Source organism: Octopus bimaculoides, chromosome 1, assembly GCF_001194135.2.
Source record: "Octopus bimaculoides isolate UCB-OBI-ISO-001 chromosome 1, ASM119413v2, whole genome shotgun sequence".
Lineage (NCBI taxonomy): Eukaryota > Metazoa > Mollusca > Cephalopoda > Octopoda > Octopodidae > Octopus > Octopus bimaculoides.
Window position 1 is genome coordinate 152013480 of NC_068981.1, and position 17342 is coordinate 152030821.

Here is a 17342-nt window from a genome sequence, read left to right on the forward strand (position 1 = left end):
TAAACAGGAATAGTTATTCAAAGAATCAATCAGAGGAGCTCACAGTAAGCTGGTGTGCAGCTATCAAGGAAAACAGTGGTTGTGGCTAAGGTGTAGCTTCACTGACATTCTCATAATCCAGGAATCACAATGGGGAAGAGTATATAGCAATTAAAAGATAAGAAAAATGAGAGGAGAGATTCTATTTGCTGACAGCAATTAACAAACAGCTCTTTTCTCTCTGCTCTTATTTTGTTAATCATATATATATATCTACCCCTTGCAGATTTGACTGAAGAGAATCAGATGCCTTTGGCACTAAATTTGAAATAATGATATCAAATTAACTGACATTCCTCCTGCATCCTTGGCAGAGGTAAGATGCTACTCTTGTCCACTAAAATTTTTCTTATCACACCTGTATTAATTTAGTGATTTTTCTGTGGCTTAGAAGTATTTTGACCTCTATTTTTAGTGAAGCAGGTGCTTATGTAGTACCCTAGTAAATATAAATATATCTATATATCTTATATATCATTAATTTTGCCAAAACAGCTTCTATGCTCATCCCCACTAACGTTATTATTTTTAGGAATAATATCGTTCTTTTATATTTATAAATAATTTCACATGGTTCATTTGTTTCAATGGTGTTCAACCACTCAAACGAATTTACAGGCATGGTAGTAATGAATTCTAGTAGCTGTCCCTTGCAGATCTGACTGAAGAAAATCAGGTGCCTTTGGTGCTAAATTCGAAATCATGATATCAAATTAACTGACATTACTCCTGCATCCTTGGCAGAGGTAAGACACTACTCTTGTACACTAAAATTTTTTCCTATCATACCTATATTAATTTAGTGACTTTTCTGTGATTTAAAAGTATTTTGACTTCTATTTTTAGTGAAGCAAGTGCTTATGTAGTATCTTAGTGTATATACATATATTTATGTGTCTTATATATTATTAATTTTGCCTATACAGCTTTTATGCTTGCAGCCACTAACATTATTATCTTTAGGAATAATATCGCTCTTTTATATATATATATATATATATATATATATATATATATATATATACACACACATATATGCATACATACACACAACTAAATTAAAATATTCATCATAATTATACAAAAAAATGTATCTTTGAATCTACAGTTGTAAATATGATTTATTTTAATAATTTAAAATTTTACATTTATAATGAATTTGCTTTTATATCAACTTTATCCAAACAGATTAAGAGATTCTCAAATTTCTTTTGATGTGACCCTATAAGAACAACTGTTGAGATAGAATGTTTCATTATTAAAAAGTGAAATAAAAATAATGCTAGATTATTATTATAATAAGATCTTTTAAAGATTTTAATATTTCATGCAGTATAAATTTTAGATTAGAAAATGAAATAAAAACTAAATTATATGACCAGATTGCCTCAATTCTGGAATTTTAATTATTTTAAAATAAATCAGTATTTGATATCATACCTGCTCTTTTTCTAAGGATTAATGCACCAGTTGGTTCACTGATACCAAATTCATTTTCAGCTCTAATACGGATAGCATATTCTTTATTTGGATGTAGATTATCCAACTTGAAAGATGTTGTTGGTATACCTTTAGCAACAGTAATCCAGTGGCCAAAAGGTACTTCTTGTAACTCAATCCTGTAGGAAACTGGTGAATAATCAACAATTCTAGAGGGTATTTCAGCTGATCTCCAAGCTAATGATACTGAATCAGAAGTGATATCAACAACATAGGGTATGTCTTTAGTCATCCGTGGAGGTCCTGTAAAACATGGTAGATATTAAAGAATCTTTATATGTTTCATTACATCTTGGAAGATATTTGTAACTGTTACTATAAATGGATGCATTTGTGTATGTGTGTGTGAGAGAGAGAGAGAGAGAGAGAGAGAGAGAGAGAGATAGATAAACATTTGATATCAATTTACAAGTTTAGGACAGTATGATCCTACTAACAAAATTCCCAAATTTAATGTTAAATAGGCATATATTTTTTTTCTTTTCTGATGATGTCATATGAGCCATGTATTGTTTACAAAAATACTTAATTCTTTTTTGTCATATAAAATTGCATCCATATTTTTTCAGCCAATTTGCAATATAAGTATTTCATCGACCTTATTGTCATGTATTATTAATATCAAAACAAGATATTTCTAGAAGAATGTGCTGCGTGAGCAAAACAGTGGTTGTAGATTATTTATATAGGGTCAGTAGCTATTCAGAGTTAAAATATGCTGGTTTTTGAAAGGCAAACTTAGTTCTAGTAATGTGTGGTTTCCATAAAAATTTGAATTCTTTTGTTGTTAATTTTTAAGATAGTTCTTAATTATAATTTGTTCTTCAGTAAAAAAGTAGAAGCTTTACTGTTGCAAGAGTAGTTCCTAAGTTCCTACTTCATATCCTCATTCAAGGTAAAGATGTACATTCAGCAGGAAGTGTTTAGGTTGCATGCAGTTTCAGTCAATGTGAGGGAAATGAGAAAAGGGTGTGTATGTGAATGTCTGAGCATATGTGAGTGTGCTTATGTGTGTGTTTATGTGTATTTGTGTATGTGTGTGTGTGTGTAGTTGTAGACAGTAAAGTCATATAGAAAACATAATTATCATGTGGACTGAAAAAAAAAGTGGAATGCAAGAAAGCATAATCCATGAAATGTAATTGAGTATGCAATTAATAATGCTAAAATTAATAGTGGTGAGAAATAACAGCAGAAATTGAATAGAAATATGTGATTATTTCATTAAATTTCGATAACCTGTAACAATTAGTGAAAATAGTTTGAACATACCTGCACGTCTAGCCAAATACACAGGAAGTGTTGGCTCACTCAGATCTGATCCTATGTAAGCTCTAACACGGAACAAATAGTCTCGATCTGGTAAAAGACTTGATACCTGGTAACTTAGAGTACTTATATCCCGAGCCAGAGGGTGCCATAATTCAGAAGGAGGTTCTTGAATTTCAATGATGTACAGTAATTGATTGAGGCTCTTTGAATAACCACGTGGTAATCTGCCCTCTTTCCAGGACAGTTTTATAGATGTTGGGTGAATGTCAGAGATATGTGGTTCATACAAATCCATTTGAGGAACTGAAAACAGAAAATATATTACATCCTAGAGCATCTTCATTAAATTGACTTTAAACAGTTATTTTATTTATCAGATTTAATAATGCTGCATTTTTATCTTAATTTACAGTTAATTTTCATGAAGCTATTTCTTAGTGAGAAGAATGATTTGCAATTTATTAATTTGGCATGAGCTGTTAGTAGCCTTAGGTTACTTGGGCAACAAGCTTTCTAAAGATTATATGATAATTAGTTTTCCTCCTTCTACTTATTTTTATCATGTAACTCTTAAGTCTTTACTTTTTAGCTCAAAAATTTATTTCCAATATAATGTATGAATCACATTAGAAATTGTTTGATCAGAATTGTATTATAAAGAATCAATGACTAATGTTTGTAAGCATTAAATTTTACATTATATTACAATATAATTTGATCCACAAAAATTCATTCACTTTTTGTTTTTAGAATTAAATAATGGTACTTTCAAAAAAATGTAATTAATTCAGTACTTATATTCTGAAAGCTGAAAGCTTTTAGTGCAATTTTCATAAAATTAGTCTTCAAATAGTTTTGATAAAATGTGTTTAAAAACTTTCATTTTCATATCTTAATTATTATAAGCCTATCTTTTCTGTATGATCATTAACATATTGTATATGCTACAGAAAATCCTAACTATACACTGAGTTATAATGTTAACTGGAAATCATATTTAAAATTGTCATACCAGGTCTTCTTTGTAAAAGGACAGGGAATGTAGGTTCACTGATACCACTGTCAGTTTGAGCTTGAATCCTGAATCGATAATCTCGGTCAGGCTTTAAGCCAATCACCCTATAGTTGAGCTGAGTTATTCTATTTGCCACTGGCATCCATTCCATACTTGGATATTCTTGCATAAATATGCTATATGTAATTGGAGAACGGAGGTGTTGATAGGCTGGAACCTCAGCTGGCTTCCAAGATAGGTTAACAGAATCATTCCCAAAAGGTGAAAGGATAACATCTGTTCGGGAAAGTTTTGGTGGCACTGCAAAGTAATTGGAGCATGAATTAATTGTAGAGTACATATACTTATAATCTTATCAAATATTTTTTTAATTGAACAAGAACAAAAAATTATCTGGAATCTAATATATCTATACATCTCATATTTTACTTACTTATATTCATTTTATTTGTTGTTGAGTTGTCATACAAGTGGAGCATAAGAATATTTTGTTTGAAAGGCTGACTTTGGTGCTGCCTGATTCTGATTTTAATTCAGTATTTATTCATTTAAGCATAAGTAATATATTTGAACAAAGGATAGAATTGAAATGGATATATCTTAATGAAAGTTACTTTCCTCAAGACTTATTCTGATGAAAACTACAAACATACAAGTAATAAATAAAACCCACAATTACTTACTTGGTGTTCTATATAAGCCAATAGGTGGGGTTGGATCACTCAAACCTCCTTTTGTATTTGCACGAATCCTGAAAAAGTAATCATGATTTGGTGACAAATTTTTGATTCTGTAACTTGTTCCAGTTACTCCTCTGGCTATCTCATGCCAATGATATCCTGGTATGTCTTGTTGTTCAATAATATAATCAATCACTGGATACTCCACTTCATGTACTGGCTTTTTAATTAGATTCCATCTTAACAACACATCAGGAAGTTCTTCATAGATTTCTAAATTATGGATTGGTGGCCTGATAGGAGCTAAAATAAGAATAAATAAAAAAATAAAAGTCTTGCAAAAAAGAAATGGTATCAATTCAGTATATGTTATAAAAATTAATGGATTTATATAATGTATTGAACTTTATTTTCAAATCATAGAAAATGACAGTTTGTCTAAGTCCAATAATAGAAAAAGATTTCAAACTCAGTCCATACAAAATCTATTGAACTTAATAATTCCATAGACTATTAGGTCTCATTTCAGGATTGAATGAGTTCAATAAAAACTTAACCTACATTGTATTTCAAACATTATCTTGTTAATGATAATTTTATCTAAATTTATGACTGTGTATAACCTGCAGTAAAACGAATTCAAACTCTGCTACAACCACTATTTTATGCCCTTATGAAATATATATTAGTCTATCTGCTTAGCTAAAATTAAGTGTAAGCATTAAAGAATTATCCATTTATGTCTTCCTGAGTCCTAAATTCAAATCCAGGTAGAGGTGATAACATGAGAACAGATCAAATTCTAGAGTTGATCCCATCAACTTCCCAACAATGTTTTGATGTAAGAGATGATTATGAATTAAAGAAATAAGAGTGTTGAGTTGGCTGAATCATTAGAGCATCATACAAAATGTCTTACAGTATTTAGTTATGAAATTTACATTTTGGTTTCAAATCCTACCAAGGTCAACCTCTGGAGTTGATGAAATTAAAGTATCAGTTAAGTGGTGATGTTGATTTACTCAATGTACTGCCTCCCAACAAATTGCTAGCTTTGTGTTTAATTTAGAAGCAACCAAATAAATGATACATGAAAAAAAATAAAGTAGTTATTTGAAAAAAAATTTATTATTAGTAGTAGTAGTGGTGGTATTAGGAAAGTAGATTAGCAGAATGATTAGGTGATCCGTAATAATCCTTTCTACTATAGGCACAAGGCCTGAAATTTTGGGAGGAAGCTAGTTGATTACACTGACCCTTATGCTCAAATGGTGCTTAATTGATTGACCCCTGAAAAGATGAAAGACAAAGTCAATCTCAGCAGCATTTTAATGCAGAATGTAAAAACAGATAAAATATCACTAAGCATTCCACCTGACATGCATATGATTCTGTCAACTCATAGTCTTAATGTTTATAATAATGCATGAGCAATAATGGTTTCAAATTTTGGTGCAGGGCTAGCAGTTTTTGAGGGGAGGGGAAGTTAATTACATCGACTCCAGTACTTGACTGATACTTATTTTATTAACCCTGAAAGGATAAAAGCAAAGTCAATCTCAGTGGAATTTGAACTCAAAATATACAGACAAACAAAATGTCACTAAGCATTTTGTCACCTGAAATGCACCAGTAATAATGCTTTCAGCATTTCTCCAAGCTTTCTATATTCTGTGCCCAAATCTTGTCAAAGTCAGCTTTGCTTCTCATCCCTCCAGGGTCGATAAAATAAGTACTGCCAACTACTTGGGTCAATGTAATCAACTAACCCTCTCTCCTCAACATTGTTGGCCCTCTGCCTAAATTAGAAGCAATTACTACAACTACTATCATCAGTATTTTCAATATAGGTGATAATCATTGTTTATCCTCCCAGTTAATCCTTTTAAATAGACCTATGATCAAAGTTGTTCCTAATCACTATTTTTTTTTGTTTTGTATATTTTTATATTTAGAATTACTTGGCAAATATGTGTCCTTCATGTTTTAGAATGAAAGGTATGAGTTCAAAGTGATTTAGCTGCTATTTCTAGCAGATCAAATGACTGCAAAGAGGCTCTTTCAGTGGCTCAATGATGTTAAAGACAACGGTAAAATATTTATTGTACATAGTTACTGTCACTTAGTCCAAATAAATCAGAGTAACAATAATGACATTGGAAAATTTTTTCCAGAACAATAATCAGTTGCAAAAGTAATAAAAAGTAATTGTTATAAATTTAAGAAATAATTAGGGTTAGGGTTAGGGTTTAACTGAAAAAAATTTACTAAAGTGTTTATAAATTTCTTTATCAGTCCAATATTTTATAATTCAACATATCTTTACTTCTAAAGATTACAATCATTTTTGCTTTTAAAATCTATAAAGATTTTTTAACTGGTGTTATGATGAATAGGTTTGTACATTAAGACATTTGGATGAATTGTTTTATTCACTTTTTCATGTTAGTTTATTAAACTTATCATTATTCTGTAGTCCTGCCAATAATGTTAACATTGTTTCTTGGAGATTTTTATTTGGTTTGGATATGCTAATCCTAAAATTACCTATATTCTAGAGATTTTTCAATAAAAGTGAGCAAATTTATATTATCCATAAATTGAGAGGAATAGATGTTAAATGGAGATCAATGATGGAGAAAACAAAATTTTTGATAAAAATATATTTAGGGACCATGAAAATTTGGAAAATTGTTAAATTTTAAAGGTAATTTTAATTTAGACTACTTACATGCAAACCTACTTAAAGCAACTGTTCTTGAAGGGGGGCTCAATCCATATTCACTTAAAGCTCTAACTCGGAAGTTGTAATCTCGAGCTGGAGTAATATCACCTATATGGTAACTTGTTGTTGGTACACCACTGACAACTGGATGCCAGTCTGGATGAGGAGGCTGTTGTGATTCAATCATAAATAAAAGTGATCCATCACCATCACCATAGCCAGGTATATCTGTTCTGCTCCATCTGAGATTTACAGTGCTTGGTTCATATTGTTCAATATCCAGATGATCAATTGGGCTTTTACCTTTTGCTGAAAATAAGTTCAATCCATACAAACAGTATTATATATGTATGTAATTCTATTGTTTACCATCAAAATTGAAAATCCTGTTATCAATAATTGTTAAAATTATGAAAAGTAATCATTGTGATGGCAATAAAATATACAATTGTGTAAAGAATCTTAAAGGTGAAATAGATAATTATTTTTTGCTTGATCATCAATTTTGCATAAAAATCATTGATATTAGTATTATTGATATCAATATAATATGAAAGTCACAAATTATATTTGATAAAACCTATTATACATTCATTCTCATGAACATTCTACCAATTATTAGACAAGATGTATTTGTTGGTAAAAGTAGGTTTTTACATGTTATTCTAAATACCAAGTAAAAAGAAAATAACAAATAAATAAGCAAAAGAAGAATATATCAACTAAAAAGAGCACAAGAGCATTTTGCCTTCTGCTGGATGAAAATTTACCCATAGTTCTGTGTAATGTTACAGGTGGTGATGGTTCAGTAACTCCCAGTGGAGAATATGCTCTCACTCGGAATCTATAATCTTTATTTGGCTCCAGCCCTTTGACAACGTAAGACGTGTCTGGTATTTTGGATGCATATTCACGCCACTTATAATCAGGAACTTGTTGTATTTCAAGAATATATGTTAGCTCATCATCTGTTGCTCTGAAACTTGGTATGTGCAGCCGATTCCATCGAAGACGAACTGATGTTGGGTCAAGGTTTTCAATGTAAGGACGATCAACTGGTATACCAGGATATACTGAAATAGTAATTGCAATGCAGAGAGAAACTCAATAAAGTATGTAATATAAATAGAAAAAAGAGTTTTAAAGATAAATACAAATAAATCAGAATATATAATTTTGAAGCTGCAAACTATTACCTTAGAGGTAAGTCTAAATTGATGTATTTCACATTTTTATTATCAATTATCTGTTTACCTTTGTATATCTCATATTCATGACTGATTAAAAAGCTTTAGTAAATGTTATATAGTAATAAAATGTTTAAAATTTTCAGAAAATCCATTTTCATATCGAAAGAAATAAAAATAAATAGTCAATATTCTATGACACTGATAAGGATAAGGAATTTAAAAATTCTGCAGGTATTATTTTATTACTGTAGTAATAGCAGAAAAACTGCCATAATTGAAAGAATGTTGAATATGTATTAAATTTAAAAGAAGGAGAGCAAGTGAAGAGACAAACCACTAGAGACATAGTTCATGCAAGGCAGATGACTATTTGAAATCTTTAAAAAATGAAAAAAAATACATATAAGAAGAAAGAATGAAGTAAGCTGGTGCTACAGAAAAAAGCACTCAGTACATTCCGTAAAGGACATCCAACTGTAGAAACCATGCCAAAGCTAAGAAACAGGTGCAAAACTTGGTTCTCCAATAAACTGTCCAGCCCATATCAGCATGGAAAGTGGTTACTAAAATAATGGTGGTGGTAGTGGTGGAGAACATTGAGGAGGAGGAGGAGGATGGGGAGGTATATGAACAAGTAAATATGTGCTATTTGTATATTTCAATGATTAAAAGAATGAAAAAATAGTGAATTCATATGAGTTATTGCATATATACAAGATGAACCAGTCGTAACCTGTTCAGTCACAACCACTCCAAGTTCAAAAATGTCAATGTGTGGCAGGAAGGAAAAAATACTATTTAGAACTCCATGCAATAAAATTCTTAAATAATACAGTTCTCCTGCCTTTGGTGTGACACCATAAACACAACCAGGTGTTTCTTCTTTGAAAACGTTCAAATGGCCTTCAACTTCTTTTCCTCACTTTCTTCTTTGCCATTCTTTGTTACTACTGTTCAAGTACATGGATGCTTCAACATAAAACCACTTAGACCCTCTGAAGAAGCCTAGGGGTACATCCACTAACCAAGCTTTGTCTTCTCATCCTGCATAACACTGAAGGGGTGGAGATAACCTGGAAGATTTCGTTGCCTCTTGCCAAAAATAGTCATAAGGAACTAGTATCTGCACACCCATTTAGTTTTTTGCCAATTTGCTCATTTGCTTAATTGCTCATTTGTTTCTATATGCTTATATGAATTCATACGCTTGTTTATGCAGTTACCAGCTTTTTCCACTTGCTAATCTGTACCACTCATACATGTGTGTGCATTCATCCAATACATTTGAATAAATAGATATACTGGAATGTTTATTGGCTGATATCTGTCGATTTTATATCCTTTCCATTTTCTTATTTGCTATATATATATATATATATATATATATATACACACACACTTCTAGATATGTATGTTCTCTCTTGTTTAGTATATTAGATATGCTATTGTACACAGGCAACTTAGAATTTTCATAAATACCTGCTCAAATTTTTTGACATATATTTGCAAAGAGCATGACTATAGTCACACATAGATCCCTAGATTCACATATGCATATCTAGCAGTATGTTAAGCTAATTAAAATACTTTTATATTACCAACAAAATTATTTTGAAGCCATTTCAAAACCAAATACATCCACATATATATAAAAGCTGCTTTATGTACAAAAATGCACTATAAATATATTCAAAATATTTTTGTATAAAATCACTCAGACATGTCACATGCTTAAAATATATCAATGGTTTTTAATCATTTTGATTACATTACCTGGATATTTCTCCCACTCAATGGATATTCCTGAAGACATAGAATATATCAATAAATAACAAGTGAAAAAATCACCCTTTCTTAATAATAATATATAACATTATAAAAATGTTTCTAATCTGAAACAATGATTTCTTACATCATTTTGTATCTTATTTGAACTAATTACATTGTACCTTTTTTAAAATTAGTAAACTTTAATCAGCAAGGTTTATGTTTCAAAAGTTTTAATTTGTTGCACTATTCATTTTAAACTGATAGTATTCATGCCCTTAGGGGATAATGTTGAAAATATAGAGTTCACAAGTAAGTCTTGTATTAAACAAAATAGAACAAAATACTTTTAGAGATATGTGAAAAGGATAATAGAATATTTAGCTATCTAAAGATTACTTACACATTTAAAATGGACATGAGACAACCAAAAATTTATTTATAAATAGCCAAGCAATGAAATTAAATCTAGTAAAGTATAACTGTTTTAAGAATGCTCAATAAATGAAAATTGTTTCAATTTAAAAAATTGAGTTTTTACCTTTAGCTCTTCTTAAAGTAATTGGATATGTAGGTTCACTTAGAACACCATGATCAATTTCTGCTCTCACTCGAATCATGTAGTCTTTTTCTGGATTTAAGCCATGAATATAATGACTAGTATCAGGTATGTCACTTGCCAAAGGTATCCAGTCTTTACTTGGAAGCTCAGCAATTTCCAACCTATAGGTATGTGGTGTATGCCTTCTTTTGCTACTTTCAGGAGTAAGTTGCATAGGTCTCCAAGCTAACCTCGTTGATTCTTCACTGAGATCTGTGATTAGCGGTGTTGTCAAAGGAAACGATGGCATAACTGAAAAGATTTAACATTTTAATTCCATAAATATTTAAGACTTCAAAGTCACAATTTAAATAACCTGAATTTAATCACAAGCATTATGATCTTAAATTATGCACATGGAAAATGTGGAAAATTATATAAAATATAAAATTACTTTTTGTTTGAAATTAAAGATATTTTTCAAACATAAAGTCATACATTTAAACATTTTAAATAATCATCTTTATATTTAAATTTCTAATTCAATTTCTAATTAATTGTGTATTCAACTTCTGTTTGTCATAATCAGAGATGGATTTACAAACTAGGGGTATACAAAGGTCTGTGAGGCTGAAGTTGAGAAAGAAGTGAGGTTAGTTACTAAGAGGCTTCCTCACACACACACACACACACACACACACACACACACACACACACACACACACACACACACACCTGTGAGTTTATTAATAGGAATACTGCAACCAGTGAATGCTCCCCATTTTCCTCACTAGTCATAATAATAATCATATACATTACTAACAGAAAAAAATGAAGTCAAACAAATGCTTTGCAGTAGTTATTTTGTACTTTTGTAATCTAAGTTTAAATTCTGCTTCAGTCACTTCTTTTTTTCTTATAACAAACCAATAGTGTGATGTTGTCTATTCAATGAAGAGCAGCCCTTGTTTCATAGAAATTAATCTTATGCCTAAAAAGGGAACTTATAATTGGAACAAGTTATGAAAATATGTTTGTAATTCAAATATGATTTCTACTTTGACTTACCAGTTCGTCTTGGCAGCATCACAGGTGCTGTTGGTTCTGAGGTAAAATTCCTATTTTCAGCTTTAATACGGAACATATATTCAGTATCAGGGTTCAGATTATCAAGAAAGTGATCATTTCCCTTAATTCCAGATGCAAATGGCTTCCATGTTCTGTGGGGTAATTCTCTATTCTCAATGCTATATGTAATTGGACCGACTTTAGAAGGAATATCAGCTGACACAGCTGGAACCCACGAAAGCCTTGCAGAAGTTGGTTTGATATCAGACATAGTTGGACGACTTGCATAGCATCCAGAAACTTTCACAAAAGAATTAAAAGGTTATACAATATTACAATGTTACCAGATTTTATAATACAAAATTCAATTTCATATTGTACTTTTCTTAAAGACAAAAAAAAAAATAAACTGAAATATTAAAACTGATACCTCAGACTCCACCTGTTTATATAATTCTTTAATCAATAACAGAGGAATTCTTGACTGGCTGATTTTGGAGAACTCATATATACAAGCAGCAGAGTTCTCAGCTGAATTTGTCAAATAAGTGGAAGTAATTTTCCAGGATCAATGGACCAAAAGGTGATATAAGCAGAAATTTTAGACTGAGTATCCAATGCAAACTATGGGTATACACTAGAAATACATACAGATTGACAAAAATGGTCTTCATATGTAGTAGAGGCATGTGGTCTTCATATGTAGTAAATGCACAGTAGATGCACCCATTAAAGCAGGGGTTGGGGAACTTTTTTAACCAATTACTCCAAAATGTATTTATTTATGCTGACATTAGCCCCTTAATTTGAAAGGAAGAAAATCATAGATTCTTTAAATTCAAAAGGTTTATTGAATCTACTTATATAGAGAATACAATTATGAATATAAAATGTATAAAACAAATGCAATAAAATAAATTAATATCCTCATTATGAAACAAAAGGATTTTTCTAGAAACTTTTTCACTTTAGGCTTGGGAGAAATGATGTTGTCTCAATCTTGTTACCATTTCATCAAAATTGGGACATTTTGATGCCAGAGCAATTTGGATAGTCTTCAGGGTCCAATCAATTTCTCTGCTTTGCTTTTATGTTCATTAGAGTGGAAAATCCTTATTTGCAAAGGTAGGTTGTTGCAAAAGGTTGCAACTTTTTGAATATCTCCTCATGCCAGAAGAAAAATTTCTGTCGTAACAAGGAACATGTTTTTTTATATAATATTACTTGTCTAATGAGTTCTCATTACCCCCAAGAATTTTACTTTTACCCTACTTGGGGAAATTTACCTTGGTTCGCTGACCCCTGCATTAAAGGGATTCTTTCAAAAACTTAAAGATTCTCTGTAGTAGTCAGCAATTCCTATTATCCAAGTGACCTAATTAGCAGTGAAAATAGGTGTTCCAAAACAATAGTACTTAGAGTAAGAATGTGTGGAAAAAGTTCAGGATGCTATTGCCTCCACGGACAACAAAAGGAATCTATCTCTCCCTCTTTCCCACTGAGTAGAGGGCAGATTTTATGAAAGACTTGTTAGCAGTAAGTCGAGCATGATTCTCTGGATGTGTTATGTAAGTAAGAATGAGGGAAAACAAGTGGACTGAGAGAAAAACTCAGTATAAATAGAATTAGGTGTAGTGTGCAAGAGAGAAGCCTATGCTATGAACATGTTGCATAAGAAGTCAACTTCTCACCAATGTCTTAACTATAGCCAGATTTGTTGGTTATAGTTAATGCATAATTTATGGGAAAGAAAATGGGAAATTATATTAGTAATGCTTATAAAATTAAAAAATTCCAATCACATATCTCAGCTTGATCTCAGACTTATCTGACAAGGAAAATAGTTGCCATTTACAGAACTCTTTTATAACCAATAGATAATCGCATACTTACTATCAGGGTAATCATCATATCTTTTATCTACAGGTATATCTGGTATAATGGTGGGTTTTCCATCATATTTCTTTCTAGCAGGCATTTCCTCTGGCACTATAAAAGGATAAATGATATCTTTTATTTCATCTTTTCCATAATTTATATATGCTCATTTACATTGTATATTAATTCATACATAAATGTATGCATTAAGTACAAATATATAAATATGTGATGTGATGTGTGCACATGTATATGTGTGTGTGTGTTTTGATGCATGAGCATGGACAAGAATGTAAGTATGAATGCATGACTCCACCTGGAGAGGAAATAAGATATCTTCAAACAATTATCTACATCCTTCACCTATCCTGCTCCTTTGACGATGATATCACCAACCAATTATGAGCAGCTTACAGAAAACTTGAAATCTTATCACACCATGACTTACATAAGCATGAACATATTCAAAAGCTAAAACAAAAAAAATCATGGTGTGTCAGTCAGTTGTAATCTTTATACTACTCTATGATTGTGAAACATCGGTAGTATATCAACATCAAATACACCCACTTGAGAGGTTTCATAAGCAAACTTGAGACTTACTTTGAACTATGATCAATGGATGAAGTACTGGCAAAAATAAAAACCATAAGAATTAAACAATTAACTCCAATAGTTGAGACGTGTAAAAAGGATGCTAGACATGAAAATACCCACACAGATCCTGTACTTTGAGCCTCTTGACAATCATCACCCAAGATGTGCATCTGAGAAATGCATCTGTGATTTAATCAAGAAAACCATGCCATTTGAACAACTGTGCATAGTTGACTATTGACATTTCAACTATTATACATTTCAGTATTGTGCACCTTCTTTTATATATCCCAGATCATTATGTTTAGCCCATTTTGTTTATATTTTATGAAAATCTTGATAAAAGTATCCTTTCATAATGTGTGTGATTATGTCTTTCACATCACAGCAGCTTCTAATATTTGCATCCTCAGGATTAATGTCCTTATGGATTTTGTTGTATAATATTCTAGCCATGATATCACATCTCATCAGCAGGTAATGCCATGATAACATTTTTGGACAACTTCTTATAATGCTGGTAACATCCACAATCAGTTGGTCCATCTGTCTGTTTGTGTATGCATGCATGTGCACATGTATAAATAGATGCAGGTATGGGTATCATTAAATATGCGGATCTGTATGTATTTATCTCTGTATGTGACACAAACATATATTTATTACATGCTAAACTTATTTTCAAAATGTAATTGTTTAATCAATAAATTTTATGCATATGATTTATTTAATAAAAAGCTTACTTTCAAAATTCAAACTTCCAGATGTAATAGCTCTCCCTGCTCTGTTTGTGATAACACATGCATACATTCCAAGATCAGTAGGTTGGACATTCTCTATGCTCAAATAGCAGTTGCCTTCAAATTCAGCTAACTTAAAGCGTGGATCTGGTTGAAGAGGATATCCATCTTTTGTCCTGTGAAATATATCAAATATTTTTTTTAAAATTGCAATATATTTATTTTTTATCTTGAAAGCAATGCCTGTTACCAGGTTTATTAGTATAGAATTATCATTCATTCGTATATACATACATACATTATATATATATATATATATATATATATATATATATATATATATATATACCATATATTTCCATGTATAAGATGACCTTTAGATAAGACAAGATCAGAATTTGTAAAAAATTTCATGAATTCATCTCCTATCTGCTAAATTACAAGACCATCTGTGTACAGGCTAACTTTTGCAACAACAGGTATCTTTAGAAATATTGGTCATGTAAAGATGATGTGATTACAAATGTCTTTTTCACTTACTATATCCTTAGAAATTAAAATAAACAAAATAACAAATCCATTTATATATCATGCTTTTTCATACACAGTCACCTAAAATGGAACCATTGTTTGGTTTACATTTCATCAGCTGATCTCTTGCAAATACTGATTTTTCCACTTTTTCTTCTTCCAGGGCATATTCACAGAATGCATACCAATATCATCATCATCATCATCATCGTCGTCGTTTAACATCTGCTTTCCATACTAGCATGGTTGGACGATTTGACTGAGGACTGGTGAAACCAACTGAGGACTGGTGAAACCAGCTGAGGACTGGTGATTGTATATATCCTAACATTTACCAATAAAAACTAAAACGATTCTATATCATTTTTTTCCTATACATTTTGCCTAAAAGGCTGGTGCAATCGTTTTATGAACAGAAAAATATCTGGTAATAAGGGAGAAAACAAAAATTGTCCCCAAACTCCCAAGAGATCTTGATCACAAAGTAACTAGTTTTCACCAGTTCATCGTGCAGCTGAGAAAAAGGCATCAGTTTCCATTGTCTCACAGCGAAAATATGAATGAAACTCCATTAAACTTTGACATGCTGGGTAAAAAAATAGTAGATTTGAAAGGAGTAAAAACAGTGCATGTCAAAAGCACAGGATATGAGAAAACGAAGTTTATGGTGGTATTATCCTGCATGGTTGACGTTACAAAATTAAAACACATGGTTATTTTTAAATGTAAAACAAAGCCCAAAATATATCTTCTGCCTGGCATTTTTGTTCATTTACATGAGAAAGGGTGGACAGGCGAGAGTTGTGTGAAATTATGGAATGAGAAGGTTTGATGTTTTATTAATATTATTTATCTTGATAGGAAATGAAAAAAAAAATTTCATGTCTTATGTTTTAAATGCAACTACTGTAAAATAATTTTATTGAAAAATACAGGTTGTGTGTAATCCAAATTGTATTATTTACCATCAAATGATAATAGATATTTTATGAAAAATATAAATATGTTATTCTAAGTGTTATTACTACAGTTATACATCACCATTAAATTTTTTGAAAGGTTAGCAAAAGATAAAGGCTACTGCAAGTGCAACCATAACTTGATGTTTACATTTTCTCAGCCAAGCTCACATAGATAAAAGTTGATTTCAATGATATAGAATTATCTCTTGAATAGGCTATTTATTATGAAGATTTGCCAATGATATATAAAGTAAAAATGTTTTTACTAACTATATTATGATTTTTTTTTAATTTTGTTAATCTGTTTACACATGTCTGTGATTATCACATGTAGGCTGAGATTAGCTTACTTATAAAATCACTTAAAATTCAATTTTTAGAATAGTGGTATAAGATGACCCCAAATTTTTAGTGTAAATTTTAGGATTTAAAGGTCATCTTAAAAGCGGAAATATACAGTATATATATATGTGTATATATATATATATATAAAGAGTAAAGACCCCCTTCAGTCATGAATGACCATGGGATTGCACCTAGAAAGTTCCCCTCCAAGGCACAAGTCCAGGAAAGGTTGTTTATGAAAGATCAGCAGTCACTCATGCACACCAGCTGCCCCTCTCCATGCCAGCAATGTTATCTAAGGAAAAAAGCAAAGGCTGATACAGCTTGGCACCAATGACATCAAAAGTCATTTCTACAGTGAACTGGGAAAATATGAAATAAAGTGTCTTGCTCAAGAACACAGCACACAGCCCGGTCTGGGAATTGAACTCACTACCTCATGAATGTGAGCTTGGTATCATGCAAATTCATATATATATATATATATATATA

The 17342-nt window shown here is 31.0% G+C and overlaps 1 protein-coding gene across 1 annotated transcript in view; it reads right to left on the reverse strand.

The window, feature by feature from the left end:
- LOC128249043 (titin-like) overlaps positions 1 to 17342 on the reverse strand; it is a 36393-nt gene that overhangs the window by 11001 nt on the left and 8050 nt on the right. The window contains exons 6-16 of the mRNA XM_052971479.1: positions 15016 to 15188; positions 13691 to 13786; positions 11798 to 12097; positions 10730 to 11041; positions 10195 to 10224; positions 8002 to 8304; positions 7238 to 7540; positions 4510 to 4809; positions 3824 to 4126; positions 2812 to 3114; positions 1480 to 1782 (exon numbers count right to left, since the gene is read on the reverse strand). Of these exons, the coding sequence (XP_052827439.1) occupies positions 1480 to 1782; positions 2812 to 3114; positions 3824 to 4126; positions 4510 to 4809; positions 7238 to 7540; positions 8002 to 8304; positions 10195 to 10224; positions 10730 to 11041; positions 11798 to 12097; positions 13691 to 13786; positions 15016 to 15188 (2726 nt within the window). The remainder of the gene's footprint in view (positions 1 to 1479; positions 1783 to 2811; positions 3115 to 3823; positions 4127 to 4509; positions 4810 to 7237; positions 7541 to 8001; positions 8305 to 10194; positions 10225 to 10729; positions 11042 to 11797; positions 12098 to 13690; positions 13787 to 15015; positions 15189 to 17342) is intronic.